Below are 20,918 nucleotides of genomic sequence, written 5' to 3' on the forward strand. Positions count from 1 at the left end.
CTTGAAACAATTGAGACATGGATTGTGTATGCATGGCATTCACAAGGTGCCTTTGAACAGGGTATGGTAGTAGCTGCCAGGCGCACCGGTTTGTTTCAAGAACTGAAACGCGGCTGGGTTTTTCACTCTCAACAGTTTCCCATGCGTACCAAGAATGGTCCACCACCCAAAGGACATCCAGCCAACTTGACACAACTGTGGGAAGCATTGGAGTCAATGCTTTCGACACCTTGTAGAGGCCATGCCCAGACGAATTGAGGCTGTTCTGAGAGCAACTCAATATTAGGAAGGTGTTCTTAATGTTTTGTACACTCATTGTATATGCCCAACTAGAGTCGGCAACCTGGCGAGCTAAAGCAAATGCATTCACTGGCCTACCACACAACCTTGTTTTTGGTATTAGTGAGCCCCCTAGTGGACTCATTCCTCTACATCTTCACGAAGGTACAGTATGTCAGATTTTATAACTTGTTGCACGAGGCCGTTGGTTGTCATCAGTGCTGGCTGGGTCAGACCAATATACACTCACCTAAAACATACCCTTGCTATCTCTTATGTGCCTTGAAGTGTGACTACTGTCTAAAACACAATGAGAGACTATATACGCTGGGTCTGATAAGAACACATACACAGCCTGATAACAATTGCATTGGTGGGGAGTTCAGTAGGCCTACACGCTGGACAAAAGAGTGATGATGAGCATTATCATTTTTATAGACCTGTGTGTGATATTTGGGGTGACATTTTGACTGCTAAAATGTTTTACTGACTGTTGTAAACATTCTTCATGTCATGTGCCATTTATGTGCTGTATATTTTGCTAAAGGCCTATGCATTCTTTCCATGGTCCCTAATGAATTTCCTCTATGAATAGAATAGGAATAGAATGGGGTTTGTTCTAAGAGACATTATAATGTTATAGTCTAGTAGTTGACAAAAATGATAGCCAGGTGGAAAAATAAGTCCTGCATTGGAACTTCTAGGTTAGGAGCTATTCAAATAGTTCCTAGGTGTTAGGCCTACACGAGATTTGCACAATGCCCCCATGGATTTAATACGGGGAAGATATGCGAGTCGGTAAAAAAAAAAAATCAATTGGTAGACTAGTCTAGTCGTGGTCAGGCTGTGTCCTATAGGACAAGTCATGGTGGCGATGAATGTCATTAATTATAGTGGGACAGTGTCCGGATAGGACGAACAGACCGATGAACAGACAGCCGCCACTGCTGCAGAAACCACAGACACAGAGCGAGAAACAGGCCGCCCTCGCCAAATAGCCTACAAAGAGGATTGAAAGGGGAAGGGGAGGAGGATGACAGGAATACTAATCCAATTCCCTTTCATTACCGCATAGTATGCTAGCCTATCTTCACCCTCCCCCGCCTCTTTCTCTGGGTCAGTAAAAACAATGAATTGATACATTTAAGATACCAAATAGTCCCTCTACACTGCGACGATATAAATAAATAATTTGCCAATGCGGTGTTCCGCCCGTCTGTCTAAGGGACGACTGCGCATCTTTGTGGCTGAATGCCGGAAAAGGCTATGTCGATGTCCCGACTGGGAGACTTAGCCTATTGCCCAACATATTTTATAATTTTGTAAACCACTGTCAAATATCATCGATTCTAACATGGTGAGTAATTTCCGTTATTTTATTTATGTCGACGACGCAAACGAGGGACATGAGCAATTTCTAGCGATATTTTAGGGCAGTCATAATAATTTATGAAATCATAACTTGTTATGATCAGTGCGCGCGCACGCATGCAACAGGTCGCCGGTACAGTAGCGGGACAGCAGAAGTTATAGCGCTGTTCTCAAGCGTTTTTAAAATGTTAGATCGTCGATTTAAATGTCATTGTGCGATGCTACGAAAAACACAAATGCTTTGTTGGCACAATAGGCTATGCTTAAATATAATTAAATAGTTTGCGATACACGAACAACGTTTTTGATTTATTCTTCGTTTTTTTCCAACTATAAAACACTGTTTCTAGTGATGAAAGGTTGTATAAATATATCGTACGTCTCTGAAAAGCGAATTCTAAAATGTATACGTGTAGGCCACATCAAACAGTCAAATCAGGATAGGCCTATACATCACTGTCTGGCAGCAGACACGTTGATCCCAACACATTAAGCTATACATTCAATGTCCAAATTATGGGAGGCAAGGATGACAACTGTATTATGACGCATACATTGTTATTGACTCAAAGCATAGCCCCCAAATAGAATAGTCCTACCCATGGTGCCAACTGTGAATGGGAAACCTATTTTAGAGGTAACCCAAAATAGGCTTGGTGAATAACTGTCTTTTTTATTTTAATGTTCAGATATTTGTAGGCCTACAATCCACAATACCAAATTATATTTAAATTGCTTGATATTTACAAGATTTATGTTTATATCAATCGATTTTTAATGGTTCTTTAAAACAGGTTTGGGGGAAACAGCAGAGGGTTAAGTGTATGTGTGTGTGTGTGTGTGTGTGTGTTTGGGGTGGTGATGTGCGTACCAGATGTGCGGGCCTATGTAGAACAGGAGGATACGGTCAAAATCAGGGCAAAGAAATGTGCATTTTGCGCAAAAAAATACACAATTGTGCACAATCATGTACACACATGATATGATGCACTATAGCATACTGTACATTTCTGAAAGGGTTTCATGTTGGCCATAATGTGATGCAAGTGCAACACAGGGAACTAAGTATCCTATAAAATAAATGAAGAGCAAGCTGCCCGGCTACAGCTATATAGGAGGCTAAACGTGCGTCATAAGGCCTTTCATTTCTTTAAGCCTTCTGTAGCGTTCTCTGTTTGTTTTGTGTTAACTTGTCATGCAAATCGATTGTGTGGTAGGCCTGCAATGTAGCTGTGCGTATGCAATTGTGGCCTTAATGTAAAATGTGTGTGTGGTAAGGTAAGGGCTCTCCACCCAGCAGTAGCAACTCAAGGTTTATAATCGTAAAATAGTTGAAAACACGACTAGGTGGATTAGTATGTGATTAAAGTTTATTATAGTTTGCAGTTTTTATATTCGTTTTTATTTCTATTCGTTTTTCGATTTTATTTTAAATTCAGTTTAGTTTCACTTAGTTTCCCGACTTGATTTACTATTTTTTATTAGGTTTTAGTTTGATAAAAACACTCCTATTTCGTGTTTACATTATTTAGTTTCCGTTTTAGTGTTAGTAAAAGAGAGTATTCTACTGGTTTGTGACCCACTTATCCTGCCCCTGGTTAGAGGGGAATAAGACATGCCCAGAGTTGATACACACAATAACTTTATTTACACACGCTTGAGATGTAAATGGGGATGAAAAGTAGGAAAGGTAGTGGTTCTGTAATGGACAGAAACAAAGGTAATGAATACACACATACAACATGAATACACCAGGGCACAGATACTGAATCTTACAGAATATAGCAGTAAGGACTGTATAGATTGCATATGCCACCTGCAGAGTATTACACAACACAGTAAACTCAGAGGGGCAACATACAATAGGCAATAGTAGTAACTAACTATGAAGAACAATATACAAATGTCACACAACTCACTTTGGGCACACACCATCCAACAAGTCCAGAGATATAAATGAGTGCAGTTGTTGATGGGCAGAGACAGAGATGTTGCTCTCTGCCAATGCCTGAGGGAGACTTCCAAGTATTTTGTGACCTGTATAATCAAGAGGATGGGCAGATGTCTGGCCCCCTAGTAAACTCCCTAGCAACCTATCACGACACAGGTCAGAGACAGTTTGAGAGGCAGGTTTAGGTTACCTCCTAGACTCTCAGGGTCTGGTCGTGGGGGATGGAGAGTGGAGTTCCTAACACTTAGGGACAGAAAGAAGCATATGCATGGGAGGCTAGGAACCATTTATGTGGTGTAGGTTGTATTTCTCCCCTGTTAGCCAGTGATAGCTAGTAGTCTCGGAAATCCCAGGTCTAGAGCAACAGCTCTAGGTATGTGGAAGATATCAGATTCTCTTGGACATTTCGAAGAAAAATCTGGGAAGGGGCAAAACCTTTGCAGTGGTTTTAGTGATGGTCGATGATGCAAACTAGCCACTTGCAAAATGCACTCATTAAAAATAAGCTCATCTTTTTCCATTTCGCTAACTAGCTAGCTACTAATTTGTGTCCGATGGGGATGTTGATGCTAGGGCAACAAGTTGATAAGGCTGTGATGTCACTAGATAAGCCAGTGACGTGCTTCGCTGTTCCATAGAGATGTATAGAGACCATTACATGGAAATAACACGTTCTTCCACAATTTTAAAGTAGGCAACTGGGTGGGGATTCCTATGGGTTGGATTGATCAGCCAGTGATCAGAGCATTGTCTTCTTCTTCAAATTGGTTTGCCTAGTTTGTAAATGGCTTTAAGCTACATGACCGCCATCTAGTGGGCACAATAAATAAATTACGCAGACTCCAGCACTGCAGGTGGAGGTTAATCACCAAAATTAGCTTGACACTATTTTCAAACATAAAAACAAGAAGAAATTGGACTACTTTAAAATGGAGATAACCTCAATGGCGGGCCCTGAAGGGATCAACCAATGAATTATACTTGTGAGCAAACATTCCATAACGGCAGGTGGCAGTAAATTGCCAACCTTGTCTTTATACTTGTTCAAACAACACACTCCAGGTGGTAGTATGCACCGTTTCAGTTTGTTTACCAACTTATAGAAGTAGTAGAAGAAGAAAATAGACCACTTCAAAATGGAGATGGCCTCAATGGTGCTGCCCATGCGCTCACAGACACCATAATCTCGCCCACCAGCCTCTGTTGAACCATCTGGTTTCCAAGCGCCTCAGATCGGGAGTAACCTTGTAGCCTATGGCGGGAGCGGACAAAAAAAACACTGGTTTTAATCTCTCAGTCCATCATCATCTAGTGCAACCCTTAGAACCTCCCCTAAAGTGTGCTGCATCCAGGGGCCAGTATTGTTTTTGTGTTTGTGTGCAACAAAGAGAACTTGGTTAGTTCGCGCAATATGGATATTCTTTTTCTCAAAATAAACTGCCTATTCTCGCCAATTCAAAGATACGTTTGTAGTATCCTCTAAGAAGAGTTTTAAGAAGAGTTTGACACTTCGCAAACTGTCTGTGGCAAGCCATCTCCCACAGAGATGTGTCCAACAATTTCCTCCAGTGCTTTAAAGTAGTCTTGGCGTTATGCATCATTGCCATTGGTACGGAAAAGATCGTGTTTGTACTTTTTACTGGGGATAGTGTTCCGCACAACTACGCCGCCTTTTCTATTTGAAGGGAAGGAAAAGAGGATACCTAGTCAGTTGCACAACTGAATGGATTCAATCATGTTACAGGACGGCTAGCAGAGTTACGCTGGCTAGCTATGTATTCGCATGAACAGCAATATTTGAATTGATTATCATGTCACCCAGTAAGTCCACACCCCAAACAGTCCCGAACAGTCCCACACTGTTACCAGGCTCTATGCACCAGCAATTTGGGCCTGGGGACGAGGAAATAAACACCATAATGGGACAGATACAACATTGCGAACTCTATACATCTCTAAGGCTGGAACATTGTTACATTGTGGGAGGCAACCCGTCTAGACTAGATAGCTAGTGATAGTGCTTTGAAACATCTCCATCTCCTGGCACCATTTACCTGCCAGGTTCAGAAGCTTGTAAACCCCATTGGAAAAATAAGACAAGGTGTATTTGTGTGTGTGTGTTTTTAGTTTTACTATCCTTGTGGGGACCAGAAGTCCTCACAAGGATAGTAAAACAAGGACAATTCGGACGAGTGGGGGCATTTCGCCTGTCCCCACAAGGAAAAAGGCTATTTTAGGCTTAGGGGTCAGGTTTAGGGTTAGGGTTTAGGTTTAGGGTTAGGTTTAGGGTTAGGAGTTAAGGTTAGGTTGAGTGTTAGGGGGTTAGGGTTAAGGCTAGGGTTCAGTTAAAGGTTTAGGGTTAAGGGTTAGGGGTTAGGGAAAATAAGATTTTGAGTGGGAATCAATTGTTTGGTCCCCACAAGGATAGTAAAACAAACATGTGTGTTTGTGTGTGTGTGTGTGTGTGTGTGTATGTCTGTGTGGTTGTGTGAGCATGTGCGTGCATGTTTGGGTACAGGTTGGCCTACCCACAAAATAGCATCCTCCCTTGATTATAGATATACTATTCAAAGAGGTGAGTCCAGTCAACTCTTTGTAATGGATGATTGACGGACGGTGAGCAGCAGTGTCCAACCAATCTATTGGTGGAACCCCAACTTGGAATTCCATCTACCTCCCTTCCAGCGTTCCCGATGCAAAAGCTCCATTAACAGGCCACTGAATGAACAGGAATTTGCGACAATGGCGCTAGGACACAGCTGAGTGAGCATCACCCTCCGTGAGCCTCTCGAATACACAGGACCACTGACGCGAAGCACAATGCTTCCTTTTCAACATCCGGCTCTACTGCTTACCACGTGGAGAGCTAATGAAAATGAGGGGCAGCCAGAGTGAGAGATTTTTTTAAATGTGTTTTTTTTTACTGGATCTACCCCCCCCCCCCCCCCCCCCCACACACACACACACACACACACAGCTATGTCTTACTATACTTGTGAGGACTTTTTGGGGACCAACAATTGATTCCGATTCAAAATCCTATTTTCCCTAATCCTTAACCCTAAACCTAACCCTAACCACTAACCCCTAATTCTAACCTCAACCCTAAACCTAACCCCTAAAATAGCCTTTTTAAAAGTGAGGACCGGAAAAATGTCCTCACTTCTCTGAATTTTAGTTGGTTTACTATTCTTTTGAGGACTTTTGGTACTCACAAGTATAGTAAAACGTGTACACTGATACAAAGAGACAAATCAAATCAAGTGAGAGGTGTAAATGAATTGACCTACTGTTCTTCATCAAATGTAGGCTATATGGACTAAGATGAAATGTAGTGCAGTTTTGAAGTTTTATTTGCGTCATGGGGATGATTTAGTATTTAAATCAATGGACAGCACTTTTTTGGGTCCACATGATTGTGTTTGTCTGAATGACAGAACGTGATGGGTTTTTGTGGGTGAGGTGGAGGCAAGAGGAGTGAGGAGGGAGTCATGGCTCAAAAGAAGTGGTGTTCATTCGCCATTTGAATGCAAATGTAGTGGTTGAACAAGAGGACTATGTGTGTGTGTGTGTGTTTTGTGAGAGAAGGGGGGGGTCTAACGGTGAGTTTGAGAAAAGAAGACTTGTTGAGAGAAAAAATTGAAACACATGCCTGTAGTCTTCACAAGTTTTTCACTTTTGCACCACGATGCCACCAACGGAGTTGGACATTTGTGGCGGAAAATTCACCTGTGCTTCTCTTCTAATTCGCGTAATTTAGTTAACCACTTTTTCAGTGTGCAGGGAGAAAAAAATCTAAGCATTCTGTTGGCCCATGTACCGCTGCATCAGTCGCGTCCTGCTGAAGCATGTCTCGTCGGAAACAGAAACGACCCCAGCAGCTCATGAGCCCGCTCCCTGCCGCCTCTCCAATACTAGAGCATGGTGAGAAATGGACTATTATTGATATGCAAGTCAACACCTGAATACAGTAGCTATTAGTATGGAAATAATCAACTTTTTATGTTGTGTTGTCAAATGTTTGTTTTTCTCCATTTGTGTTTTTCTAAATATAGCTTGACACGATTTTTCAAATAAATAGGCCAAGTTGTTATATTGTTTTTTGGAAATATATTTTTCTGGGCAGTTAATAACTTGATTTCCTCCACAGAACAGTGCTTGTGTAGTGGCACATGTTTAACGAGACTTAAAGAGACAGTATATAGTACCTGTCACCTGGAAAGTTTTGGCGAGAGTTTTATTGAAAACGTTGACCCTATCTCTGTCAGTTCAGAATCTAAAGTTGTGGGGATGCTATGATGCTCCTTTTAATATGTCAGCAAGGGTGTGATATTATTGCAATTATTGTGTCTTAGGAGTCTTGTTTTCTTCTTTCTGATCCTAGGTATTAGTGTATGTGTTTTTTTCCTTCTCACTGCCTTCACCAACCCTCCTTGTATTGCCAGATTGAAAGACACAGACCACCCAGTTGGTGGGCATATAAAGAGGAGGAAAGATGAAAACGTAGAGGCAATAGAGTATAGAGAAGATGTTACAGTGTTACACTGAAAACTCTATCATTCCAAATATGCATGTTTTTTTCGATTTTGGAACGCCATTTAGGAGATGAGAGGGAGATGGTAGAGGAACTGATGAAGTGGTGCTTTATAAGGTGTTGTAACTGCAATAACATGCAATCCCATTGTCCCTCTAGGGCTTTGTCGTTGAGCAGTGAGGCATGAACATACCTAAGAACTAGTGTGTGTGTGTCTATATGTGTTTATATGTGTTTGCAGGTCTACGACCAGTCACAGAGGGCTAATTAGGTGTAATAGTCTAGTAACATTGTGGTGGTAGGTTTTAGTAATATTGTGTGTGTGTGTGTGTGTGTGTGTGTGTGTGTGTGTGTGTGTGTGTGTGTGTGTGTGTGTGTGTGTGTGTGTGTGTGTGTGTGTGTGTGTGTCAGGATTCCCCAACTGCCGGCCCACGGCGGTTTTATTTGGCCACCAAGTTTTCTGAGCAAAAAAAAAATAATATATATAGGGTGTATATTAATATTTTTTTGTTGTTGTTGAATTTTTATTGTTTGACATGAGACTGTAAAAACACCAGGAAATCAGATCCAAGCGATTATAATTTTGGAAATATGTTCACAAGTATTGCCACGAATAATAGAGAGACATGATCGTATACAAATAATAAATGATAATTGATTGGATTTATATAGCGCTTTTCTACCAACTGAGGTACTCAAAGCATTTTACATACAGTGGTGGGAAAAGTACCCAATTGTCAAACTTGAGTAAAAGTAAAAATACCTTAATAGAAAATTACTCAAGTAAAAGTACAAGTCACCCAGTTAAATACTACTTGAGTAAAAATCTAAAACTATTTGGTTTTAAATATACTTACGTATCATAAGTAAATGTAATTGCTAAAATATACTTATGTTTTAAAAGTAAAAGTATAAATCATTTCAAATTCCTTATATTAAGCAAACTAGACGGCACCATTTTCCCCCAAAAAATATTTCAAATCCAACACTGACACAATTTACAAATGAAGCATGTGTTTAGTGAGTCTGCCAGATCAGAGGCAGTAGGGATGACCAGGGATGTTCTCTTGATAAGTGAGTGAATTGGACAATTTTCCTGTCCTACTAAGCATTCAAAATGCAACAAGTACTTTTGGGTGTCATGGAAAATGTATGGAGTGAAAGGTACATTATTTTCTTTAGGAATGTAGTGAGGTAAAATTCAAAGTTGGCAAAAATATAAATAGTAAAGTAAAGTACAGATACCGCAAAAAATGACTTACTTTCAAGTATTTTTACTTACGTACTTTACACCACTGTTTACATAGTATGGGGAAACTCACCTCATTCACCATCAATGTGTAGCACCCACCTCAGTGATGCACGGCGACCATTTTTGTGCCAGAAAGCTCACCACGCATCAGCTATCAGGTAGAGAGGTGAAGAGTGATATATGCCAATTAGGAATGAGGAGGTTGATTAGGTGGCCATGATGGAATGTAGCCAGGTTGGGAATTTAGCCATCACATCGGGGTGAACACCCCTACTTTTACAATATGTTCCATTGGATTTTGAATGACCACAGAGAGTCAGGACACTAATTTTATCGTCCCATCCGAAAGACGGCACACTACGCCAGGCAATGTCCCCAAATGTAATCAAGTTTTGAAAATATTCTATTTTAGTAAAATATTATATGTGTTTAGGCTTCTTGCAGTCAATTTGCAATCTAAAAATATTTGTTTTATTATGCCCTCTGACCAGCCACTCAATAAATAAATTGGCTGGTTGGTGAATCTAGTTGATGATCCTTGCTATACAGTGCGTTCAGAAAGTATTCAGACCCCTTTACTTTTTCCACATTTAGTTACGTTACAGCCTTATTCTAAAATGGATTCAATTTTTAAAAATCATCATCAATCTACACACAATACCCCATAATGACAAAGTGAAAACAGGTTTTTAGAAATATTTGCAAATGTATTAAAAATAAAAAACAGAAATACCTTATTTACATAAATATTCAGACCCTTTGCTATGAGATTCGAAATTGAGCTCAGGTGCATCCTGTTTCCATTGATCATCCTTTAGATTTTTCTACAACTTGATTGAGTCCACCTGTGGTAAATTCAATTGATTGGACATGATGTGGAAAGGCACACACCTGTCTTTATAAGGTTCCACAGTTGACAGTGCATGTCAGAGCAAAAACCAAGCCATGATGTCAAAGGAATTGTCCGAAGAGTTCCAAGACAGCATTGTGTCGAGGCACAGATCTGGGGAAGCGTACCAAAACATGTTTGCAGCATTGAAGGTCCCCAAGAACACAGTGGCCTCCATCATTCTTAAATGGAAGAAGTTTGGAATCACCAAGACTCTTCCTAGAGCTTGCTGCCTGGCCAAACTGAGCAATTGGGGTCAAGGGCCTTGGTCAAGGAGGTGACCAAGAACCTGATGGTCACTCTGACAGAGCTCCAGAGTTCCTCTGTGGAGATGGAAGAACCTTCCAGAAGGACAACCATCTCTGCAACACTCCACCAATCAGGCCTAGGTAGAGTGACCAGACGGAAGCCACTCCTCAGTAAAAGGCTCATGACAGCTCGCTTTGAGTTTGCCAAAAGGCAACTAAAGGACTCTCAGACCATGAAAAACAAGATTCTCTGGTCTGATGAAACCAAGATTGAACTCTTTGGACTGAATGCCAAGCGTCACGTCTGGAGGAAACCTGGTACCATCCATACGGTGAAGCATGGTGGTGGCAACATCATGCTGTGGGGATGTTTTTCACCGGCAAGGACTGGGAGACTAATCAGGATCGAGGGAATGATGAACGGAGCAATGTACAGCGAGATCCTTGATGAAAATCTGCTCCCTAGCGCTCACGTCCTCAGACTGGGGGCGAAGGTTCACCTTCCAATAGGACAACCACCCTAAGCACACAGCCAAGACAATGCAGGAGTGGCTTCTGGACAAGACTCTGAATGTCCTTGAGTGACCCAGCCAGAGCCCGGACATGAAACCAATCAAACATCTCTGAAAATACTTGTTCCCTATCCAACCTGACAGAGCTTGAAAGGATCTGTAGAGAAGAATGGGAGAAACTCCCCAAATACAGGTGTGCCAAGCTTGTAGTGTCCTACCCAAAAAGACTCAAGGCTATAATTGCTGCCAAAGGTACTTCAACAAAATACTGAGTGAAGGGTCTGAATACTTATCTAAATGTGATATTTCACTTTTAGATGTTTTATACATTTGCAGAAATGTATAAAAACCTGTTTTTGCTTTGTCATTGTGGGTTATTGTGTGTAGATTGATGAGAAAAAAAATATTTAATCCATTTTAGAATAAGGCTATAACGTAACAAAATGTGGAAAAAGTCAAGGGGTCTGAATGCTTTCTGAATGCACTGTATGTGTTTATGTGCATTTGTAGGTCTGCAACCAGTATAGTTGGGTCTAATAGTGTAGTAACATTGTAGTGATATGGTGTAGTAATATTGTGTTTGTTATTGTAGATGTGGGTGTGTGTATGTATTTGTGTGTGTGTGTTTTGGTAGTGAAGTGTGGTCGTTGATGGTCTGTGAGTCATCGAGTCTGGTAGCCTGTTTGTTTTCTTTTGACCCCACCTCTTCCTCTGCCTGCCCAGAACTAGAAGGAATGTGTGACCCCAGTGTTCTTAAGGTCAAGTCTGCCTGCCAAACACAGCCACTGTCCAGTACCCACAGACTGCCTGTCCCTGACACCCTATTGGGTTATGGGGGAAGGGTGCACCAAGAGATGAAAGACAGAACAAATGGAGAGAGAGAGAGAGAGAGAGAGAGAGAGTGTGATAGAGTGCATGTCTATATATGCGTGTCTTTTTCAGAGGTCAGGGTTGTAAGAGGTTTTAGGGACCATTGTCCTCTGTCCTGTGTTGCCGTGGAAACAAGGTAGGCTGCTCAGTGTGGCTGGTGTAGTCTTGCAAGCCAGGGGAATTTGGGTGTGGGGGGGCAGAGTTGACAAGGACAGAGACAATAAAGAGTGAAGTAAAGAGGGAAGAGAGGGGGAGTTTGGATGATGAGGTGGTGGAGAAGAGAATAAAGAGGCAAACTGGGCCTTGATCTGATGTTCACCTGACAGCATGGTCTCCGAATGTATAGATGTTATCTGAGGGCTTCAGTCCTATCTGCTACTACTTGCAAAATCACAATTCTCAGAGGGACAGAGGCATTTCATTTACTCGTAGTTGTTACCTGTATGATGGATTTGCGTCAGTTGCTATTCTTTGCTACCCACTGATCATCATTTGCGTGTCAACACTCACTGTCAGATAAGGTTGACTGGTGGAAAACACTCTCAAGAGAGCGTTCTGAGCAGTGCTCAAATAGATTTCACTGAGTTTTATGAACTGAAAGTAGTAAAAGTGTGTTAAGTAGATTCAAAGCTCTGTCTTGCTCAATATTCCAATAACTAAGTCAACTTTCTCTCTTGTCTTCTTTCTCTACTTTTTTCAGATGACCAGTTGGCAGTGAAGTCATTTTCCTTTCCTTTGACCACAGACTCCTCCTCCTCTTCATCTTCCTTCTCTCCTCAGAGCTACCACCCCCCACTGGCTCAAGGTCCCAACTTCAGGGGGCTTCACACCCCCTCTCTACCAAGCGAGGGCTCCCCCCTCTCCCGCTCCCCCTGCCAGCCCACTCCCTGCCCCATCTCCTTTGCAGACCCCCAGTCCTCCCTCTCCCCTGACTTCCCCGATCCCTCCCTCTCCTCCCAGACAGTCCTGAGCCTCCCCGACCTCACCTCCACGTCACCTTCCAGTCAGACCCACCCTCCCCGCTCTCTCATGGCCTCTCCCAAGCTAGGCGTGTCAGCCACTACCACCTCCTCCTCCTCTTCATCAGCCTCCCTCTGCCCCCCGCCCCACCCTGGCAGCCCTAGCCCCGTTCCAGAGGGCCCCCCCAGCCCCGTGACGCCCTCCCCAAGCCCGAGCACTGCCTCTGCCCCTCCACCCCGTGCCCACCTTAGCATCGCAGTGATCCTGGAAGAGCTGCGGGTGCTGCAGCAGAGGCAAATCCACCAGATGCAGATGACGGAGGAGATCTGCAGGCAGGTGCTGCGGCTGGGTGGGGCCTCCTGTGCCCTGGAGGTGCCCCAGATCCTCCTGCCTCCTCTGCCCCAGCTCTGTCTAGAGGGCAGTGAGAGGACCTCCAGTCCTCCCCAGCCTACACCCACTCAGCCTCCTAACACTGTAGCCCCTCTCTTGGCCTGCTTCTCCACCCTGCTCCCTCCCCAGCCGGCCTCCAAGCCCTCCAAGCCCAGCCACAGCCTGTCCCATGTCCTGCGTCCACACAAGCCTCAGATGGAGGGTGCAGGAGGGGCTACTGGGTCTTATCTTTACCCTGGGACCAGTGTCCGCCCTTCCTCCTCCTCCTCTTCCTCCTCTGCCTCGTCTGCCATCTCCACCATGGCTTCCTCCAACTACCCCCTGGCCCTCTCCCTGGCCTTGCCCACTCGTTTCCTCCATGAGAAATCCCCCAACACCACCTTAACCAGTGGCCACAGTGGTCTGTCCTTCCTCACCCCGCCCCTGCCCACCACTGCCTCTATGGCACCCCCCTCCTCTCAGGAGCCCCACCTGTCTGTCTCCTCAGCGGGGTCCTCGTCCTCCTCCCTGGGGCGTCTGCAGCATGCCTGTCGGTTCTGTGGGAAGCTGTTCAGCAGTGACTCGTCCCTGCAGATCCACCTGCGCTCCCACACGGGTGAGAGGCCCTACCAGTGCCCTGTCTGCCTCAGCCGCTTCACCACCCGCGGCAACCTCAAGGTGCACTTCCTCCGCCACCGCGAGCAGAACCCAGAGCTCTCGCTCTCCCTCCTCCCCCCCTCCCTATTTGGAATGGGTATGGGACCAGTGGGGGGGTCTGAGCCCCAGGGTCAGCCAATGAGCAGCACTGGTCTGAGCGTAAGCGCAGCGCAGGCTCAGAGGCGTCGTAAACGGCGAGCTGAGGATGACCCGTATGGAGACGGTATGGAGGTGGATGGTGCCGGAGGGGGCTTTTCTCTGGGGGTGTCCACCAGTGCTCCCCCCTCTTCACTTCCCCTGCCCCCCAGTGTGGACCTGGCCCTCATCTCCACCGCCCACTCCCTCCTGCGGCTCAACCAAGCCGCTGCTGCAGCTGCCGCTGCCTCCATATCCTCTGCTGCTTCCTCACTCACATCCTCTTCTTCCTCCTCTGCGTCCTCCTCCCTCGCCTCCTCTCACCTCTCTGTTCCCTCCTCGGCCGCCTCCGCCATTGCTGGGTTCTTTAAAGGGGCCAAGCAGCAGTGCTTTGATGAGAACACGCCCCCTCACCTTCCCATGATGTCTCACTCTGCTTACTCCCAGCTGGCCCACCTCCCTAAACTCCTCTTCCCCTCTGGTTCCCCCCACCATCACCCTGCCTTGGGCCTACTCCGCCCTCCACCCCCTGCTCCAGGCTCTTCCCACCTCTCCTCCACCCACTCTCAGCTCTCCTTCCCCTTCTCCCACTACCCCAAAGCCCAGGCCTTCACCACCTCCACCTCCTCCTCCACTCCTTCCTCAGACACCTCCAAGCTGCAGCGACTGGTGGAAAAGCTGGAGAAGGAGCCTCCCACCTCCGCTTCCTGGGCCTCCTCCTCAGGGGAGACCTCTCACAGCAGCATGGCCTCCGCTGGGTTGTTCAGCAGCGGCCTCATGGGTGCTAGTACCTCCAGCACCTACGTGATGGCCTCACCATCATCCTCCACCCACGTCCCCACCTCTGTCTCCAACTTCACCAGAGAGATGGTGGCCGCTCTGGGCATGAGTGCCAACGGGGGCAGCGCTCTGGCAGGCGCCATTCTCCCCGGCCTGGGCATCATGAACACTGGCTCCCTGGCCTCCAACCAGTGTGGGGTGTGTCTACGTGTGCTGAGCTGCCCCAGGGCACTGCGTCTGCACCAGGCCACCCACCTGGGTGAGCGCCCCTTCCCCTGTAAACTGTGTGGACGCTCCTTCTCCACCAAGGGCAGCCTGCGGTCCCACCTGGCCACCCACCGTGCCCGCCCGCCCAACTCCCGTGCCCAAAACTCCTGCCCACTGTGCCAGCGCAAGTTCACCAACGCACTGGTGCTGCAACACCACATCCGCATGCACCTGGGAGGGCAGCTGCCACCGGAGGGCGCTCCGGAGTCTCTGTCAGAGCCAATGGCAGAGCCAGACGCTATATTCCAGTCCCAGCCCCAGCCCCAGCCCAATGACACCTTCAATGTCTCTACTGAGAGCTTCACTGCAGCCTCAGGCAGCCAGTCAAAGAGCTCAGCAGCGTCCACCCACATTCAAACCCTAGTAGGAGGCTCTGCCCCCATATCCGTCAGTGTGGCATCACCAGCGTGTGTCGGGGAGCCAAGCAGATCTCACTCCTCCAGCCCCGACCTGATCCCGCCCTCTGACCTCAGCCCTGACCCTTTCCTAAACCCCACCTCACATACCCCTCCGCCTGGCAGCGCCGACCCCCCGGTCTTGTGTGTCAGCGTGCCCTCCCCACCTCCAGCCCTGGGCGACTCAAGCTCCCCAGTCAGTGATGGCAAACATGCGGAACTCCTTGATACAACCATTGATACTCCAGCCAGTAAGACAAGCCCTGCTCACACTTCCTCCAGTGTTCTCAAAACCACCCCTTTGTCCAGTCTCATGATGTCAGACTGTCTATTGGGTGAGAATTCCCTTCCTCTCGATGTCTTCTTCCCTGGCCCAAGATCAAACCTGGAAGATCTACTGAGCACTCCAACACTTGGTGCCCCAGTAGCACACCCTAGCCCAGCCCCCTCCTTTACCTCTGTCCTTAGCCCAGAGTACCCTAAAACCTACCTAGCACCCACACTAGACCCTGAACAGCCTACTAAACCCAACACCCCAGAGCCCACAGAGGAAGACAGGGTTGAAACCTCCCCACCTGCAGCACCAAAGCAAGCCCCTGTGCTTGATATGGACCACAGAATGGCACCACTGTCAGAGACTACAGAGACAGGCAACACTGAGGCTGGGGATGTTCCCCAGAAAGCTGTCGCCTACACCAGGGAGACGAGGCTGGGGGCGTACCTCAGCTCCCATGGGAAGGAGGATGGGATGGGTGGTGTCAGAGACCGACTGGAAGGCCCTGTTCCGATCAGTCTGGCTCCCACTCTCCCCCCTCCCATTTCTCGCCCTGAGAAGAAGACCTACAGCTGTGTCGAGTGTGGGAAAGAGTATGCCAGCCGCAGTGGACTGAAGGTAAGAGAATGGGGGAGAGAATGATGTGGGTATAGATTGGTGTGGGGTTGGTAAAAAACTTGGCCCTCTCTTATGGACTACATGTTTAATGGACTACATGTTTATAGCTGCTTTGAAGTGGTTTATTCATCTGTGGAATTGTACATTCGATGTCCAAAACATTGCAACCTATGAACCTGACATTACTTCTAAAACTAGTTTGATCCGATAGTTGGTTTTCAGGTTACATTGAACTGAAACATTCACTGATGAGAAGGCTCCGTCCAGACTGAGGTGAATCAGTCAAGCTAAATGTTTGTGATATAAATGCTATATCCAGCCAGGGTGACTCAGTGGTTGGTCGGAGTGGCACTTATTAAATCTGTTATTTTCATGTTCATCCACAGGGACACATGAAGCATCATGGAGGGGTTGTCAAGGCAATACGTCCCCCTGTACGGAGCGGGCGCTCAGCGTCTGAGCGACTTCCTGCTAACACACCTACAACGTCCTCCACCCCGCCAGCCACCAGGAGCAACGTGGGCTTCTGGAACCAGTACCAAGCCTTCCTCAACACCAGCAACGACCCGGCAGACGACCCAGCACAAGGCCCGACCAGTGGCAGCCAAGGAGAGGATGGGGAGATGCCCCGATTGGCTGAATCTCCTGTTAGATCCCAACTGTCAAAAGAGCCGACCACTGGGAGGGGCTCAGGGGAGGGGTCTGATGAAGGGCCTACTCTAGAGTCAATGTGATTGGCTCTGTGATGCTCTGGTGCTCTCAATGGACATTCACTGTTCCTTAGGGTCAAATCATGGGCTTTTGTATTGTATTGCTTCCAAAATAATTTGAGTAGTCTGTCGGTTTGGTAGTGCCTGAGTAAATTGCTTAGTTAGTTTGTGAAAACTGTAAGTTGGCCATCCTGGCCTTTTGTTTTAAACGAGGAGGAAGCTGAAGGATGCAAACAGATGACATGACTCCAGGATTGAGAGCTTGAGGAGGCCAGAAGTCACTGTCAAGATGATGAGAGTTGGAGCTGGTTTCTAGAATGAGAGTTCTGTTAGACAGAGCTCTTCTTTAGCAAGTTTTAAAGGTCATTTTCCTGAACAGAGTCTGACTCAATGTTTATTTGATAGATAGAATCTCTAATGAAAATGAGGCAAGGTAGAGAGGAAGTAACACTGTTCACACATAAACAATTCCTTCATTCAAACATAAAAGGGTAAGGTAGGTGGAACATATTGGGAGGGGTCACTAAACTAAACTTGTACAGTAGCTTCAACCCTGACAGTCTATGGAGATGCAGTCTCTCCTCCTCAACCTACTAATGTACAAAACCTAATCTTTTATGTCATGGTGAATAACTCTAGATTACTCCAGACTCTTCTTCCAACTGATGGGCAGAGAAGCGCAGAGTAGAGGAGGTTGTGGTCTGCCAGGTAGAGAACGAGACAGTTTCCTGTGTGACCCTTTCCTTTGGATCTTATGAGTAAGCTGATTGTTGTTTGGTCCCACAGTGATGTCCGTTTTCTGTAACTCGTTGTCTTCGGTTCGTGTTGTGTCTTTACTACAAAAAAAGAAAAGAATCAGAGGTGTACGTCTGATATTGTTGTGAGTTGTACTTTCAGTGTATGCCAGAGAATTAAGATTGATTAAAAAAAAGAAACAGATAAAGAAACAACAACTGGGACGGATGACGATGTCCCTGTGTTTTGGACGCCTATCATGCCTGTTCTACATTCTGCCGTAGAGCTGTGTGTTTTGTTGATTTGTGACATACATATGTGTGCGGCACACACTGCCGTTAGTGACATCAAATAAATGGCTACATGCACGCAAGAACATAGTGTGTGCGTGTGGGCATTTCTTTGTGCAAGTGTGTGACCGTGCGTGCGTGTTGGCACAGCACTGTGTAGTAGACCCTAACTGCCTTCATCTTGGCAGGTTTCCTGACACACAGGCGTCACTAATTCCTGCTCTCTTTCAACACAATTCAACTCCTCTGCCTTCTTCTGTGTCTGTCACATCAACCGAAAGGAAGAGAGGGGAAAGAGGCCAGCTGTCCCAACTTCAGCCCCTAATCTCTTCAGCCATGACAACCAGAGCAGCCATGCAGAGTCCCTGTGTGTGTGTGTGTGTGTGTGTGTGTGTGTGTGTGTGTGTGTGTGTGTGTGTGTGTGTGTGTGTGTGTGTGTGTGTGTGTGTGTGTGTGTGTGTGTGTGTGTGTGTGTGTGTGTGTGTGTGTATGCTGCACGTGCATTGTGAATGAAACCTGAATCTCTGTGTGAAAGGTCAGGAGGGGGCTGACGGCTCAGACAGTGATCACAGGCTATTGAGGGTTGCAAGGATAGCCAAGGTGTAAGCATTACAGTTCGAGAGTGTGAGTGCAACTAAACACACACAGATGCACCAGTTACTGAGTATTCTGTGGGTTTGGTGTCTGTGTGGATCTATTTAGCTAGTGCCAATTCATCTAACCACTTACAAAAGAACATTGGTGCATGTGACATACAACTTATCACCACATGCATTACAAATATACTAAGTAGGAAAGATTAGTATGTCTGTACAGCAGGTGGCAGTGTGCACAGTTTCAGATGCAGGTCCAGACTCCAGACAAAGAGGTGAAAGGAGGAGTGGAAGTGGTGGACAGAACAGCCCATAGAATACCCTCAAGTATGACTGTCAAGGCATTATTGTAATGTGTCACTTAACTTCGAGAGTTTGGGCGAAGAAAAAAAAAGACTTGATATACAGTGCTGTACACAACCTTCAGGATTTTTTAAATGTAGTTAGATACGTTAAATAATATAGTACTGGTTAAAGCCACCAGGTGACAGTGTTAGGCCTTCAACATGAGAACTAACTGACCCATTTGGGCTGAGGTAACCTAACTAACAGCTTTTCTCTCTTTCTGGTCCTGACGACAAAAAAACTGTCTGGGAAGGTTTTCTTCTGAATTGTTGAACCAATCCAGTAAATGTGGAGGAGGAGTTAACATGGCGTGTTGCCTTGTTAACCCTTTACACTCATGGGAATTGGCCTATTTGGATAGGGCTAAATTTAAATGTTTCTTACAGATGAAATAGGAAAATGCATAACCTTTATAGAAATTGAAAGGGAACAGTTGGGAGATAGTGGGACAATTATTAGACCAAAGGTGAGGACACAACAGTTCACCTGACACAAGACTGAATCCAAAAACCTACACTGTTGATTTTATTTGCATTTTACATTTACTGTACTTTTCGCCGCATTTGTTGATAACGAAATCTGAAAGTACTCTGCATACATTCAGTAACATGATAAGACTATTCCTGGAAAAGTGGGGTAGGTGCAACATAAGACAAAAAACTAGTGTATCTAAGTGGCCACACACCTCTCAAAAGTGTGCACAGTTCCTAAGCAAGTTCAATGCACTTTTATGACTCAAACAAGAGTTTTTTATTATAAGGTACTTTAAAAAAAATCTCCTAGCTGTGCTGTTTCAGGAACTACAGCAAGTACACACTTGTAGATGTTTTGTTTGGAACACAACCCTGCATCCCCGCCATCGAACAATTACTCTTGTTGTTTACGCAATCCAAAAACAACCCGTTATAAAGGTTGGCATGATTTGAAAGCTTGTTCTATTGCCAACATGACTAGCTAAGTTATAAAAATGTTGTGCGCATAGAAAGGAGTCAGGCGCGTCAGCTGCTGCGAATGTTCTTTTCAATAAACAAACATAGGCTCATTCTGTTTAGAACAACCCAGGGTATGACGCAATGTCATCTTGGAATTGTACATCAAACACAGTGATCATGAACGTTGACGCTGTATATGACATGAGTTTTATGATGTGGAAATGTGAAGTGTACATTTGGACTCACAGGTGTTTGGCTTGCTCGTATGACATCAAAGCGGTATTTATTATAATCCTCAACATATCATCTTTCAAAACACATAGTCCTCTTAATTTTACAGCATTTCCCTCACTCAGACAACAAACATTTAGCAAAAGTTGCCCAATTAGCTGGAGGGACGGAGGAAATGTATTGTCGTGAGCAGTGCTCAAGTGCAGAACGTCTGTCAGTCAAAACCCATACAGCACTTTGAAGCGCAGAGCCAGAGCTCTGACATCATGTGTAGCATATTACTGTACAGCCACTTCCAATTTAGGTGCTTGTTAGTGCCCAAATCTACGATTATCAAGCCGTATACGGGTACAAGTGTAAACGGCTACAGGCGTGCTCTGGAACTTTGGCAACTAGTAAGTATTTTTTAAACCTCCTATGTAGTTCATACATGCATAATCTATGAGCAATTCTGTTTGAAATCAATTAGCCACGAAATCCCTAGTTTGAAAGCAACTGTTTACTTGAATCTGTGCAGCACCATTTTCCCTACATTTTCCTCCCACACAATTCTAGTTCCAGCCAAGGAGGTACAGCCCCTCGCCATTTGAGTAACAGCTAGCAAAATGCACACAGAGCAGAGAAAGAGAGAGAGAGAGAAAGAGCAATGACATGGTGCACATATCTGAACATATGTGACGTAGTTTTCAATTTTCGGGGACCGCTTTTGACTTGTGAGTGC

At 45.5% G+C, this 20,918-nt stretch overlaps 1 protein-coding gene across 4 annotated transcripts; it reads left to right on the top strand.

The window, feature by feature from the left end:
- The first annotated feature begins 1,224 nt into the window (after positions 1-1,224).
- Positions 1,225-18,182, top strand: LOC129824256 (sal-like protein 2). Of its 4 annotated transcripts, none has more exons than XM_055883763.1 (4): positions 1,225-1,395; positions 7,378-7,525; positions 12,607-16,361; positions 16,748-18,182. In XM_055883763.1, exons 2-4 carry the CDS (start codon positions 7,450-7,452, stop codon positions 17,093-17,095), a joined length of 4,179 nt encoding a protein of 1,392 aa, XP_055739738.1. In that variant the 5' UTR covers positions 1,225-1,395; positions 7,378-7,449; the 3' UTR covers positions 17,096-18,182. The 4 variants fall into 4 exon arrangements, with proteins under 4 accessions (XP_055739738.1, XP_055739739.1, XP_055739736.1 ...); XM_055883761.1 differs by lacking the exon at positions 1,225-1,395 and adding an exon at positions 1,405-1,636; XM_055883764.1 differs by lacking the exon at positions 7,378-7,525.
- The last annotated feature ends 2,736 nt before the right edge of the window (positions 18,183-20,918 follow it).

This window comes from Salvelinus fontinalis, chromosome 26 (assembly GCF_029448725.1).
Source record: "Salvelinus fontinalis isolate EN_2023a chromosome 26, ASM2944872v1, whole genome shotgun sequence".
Classification (NCBI taxonomy): Eukaryota; Metazoa; Chordata; class Actinopteri; order Salmoniformes; family Salmonidae; genus Salvelinus; species Salvelinus fontinalis.

Coding starts and splice junctions, on each gene's coding strand:
- LOC129824256 (XM_055883763.1), top strand. CDS start 7,450: ATGTCTCGTCGGAAACAGAAACGACCCCAGCAGCTCATGAGCCCGCTC. Junction 7,526..12,606: donor CTCTCCAATACTAGAGCATG/GTGAGAAATGGA, acceptor TACTTTTTTCAG/ATGACCAGTTGGCAGTGAAG. Junction 16,362..16,747: donor CCAGCCGCAGTGGACTGAAG/GTAAGAGAATGG, acceptor GTTCATCCACAG/GGACACATGAAGCATCATGG.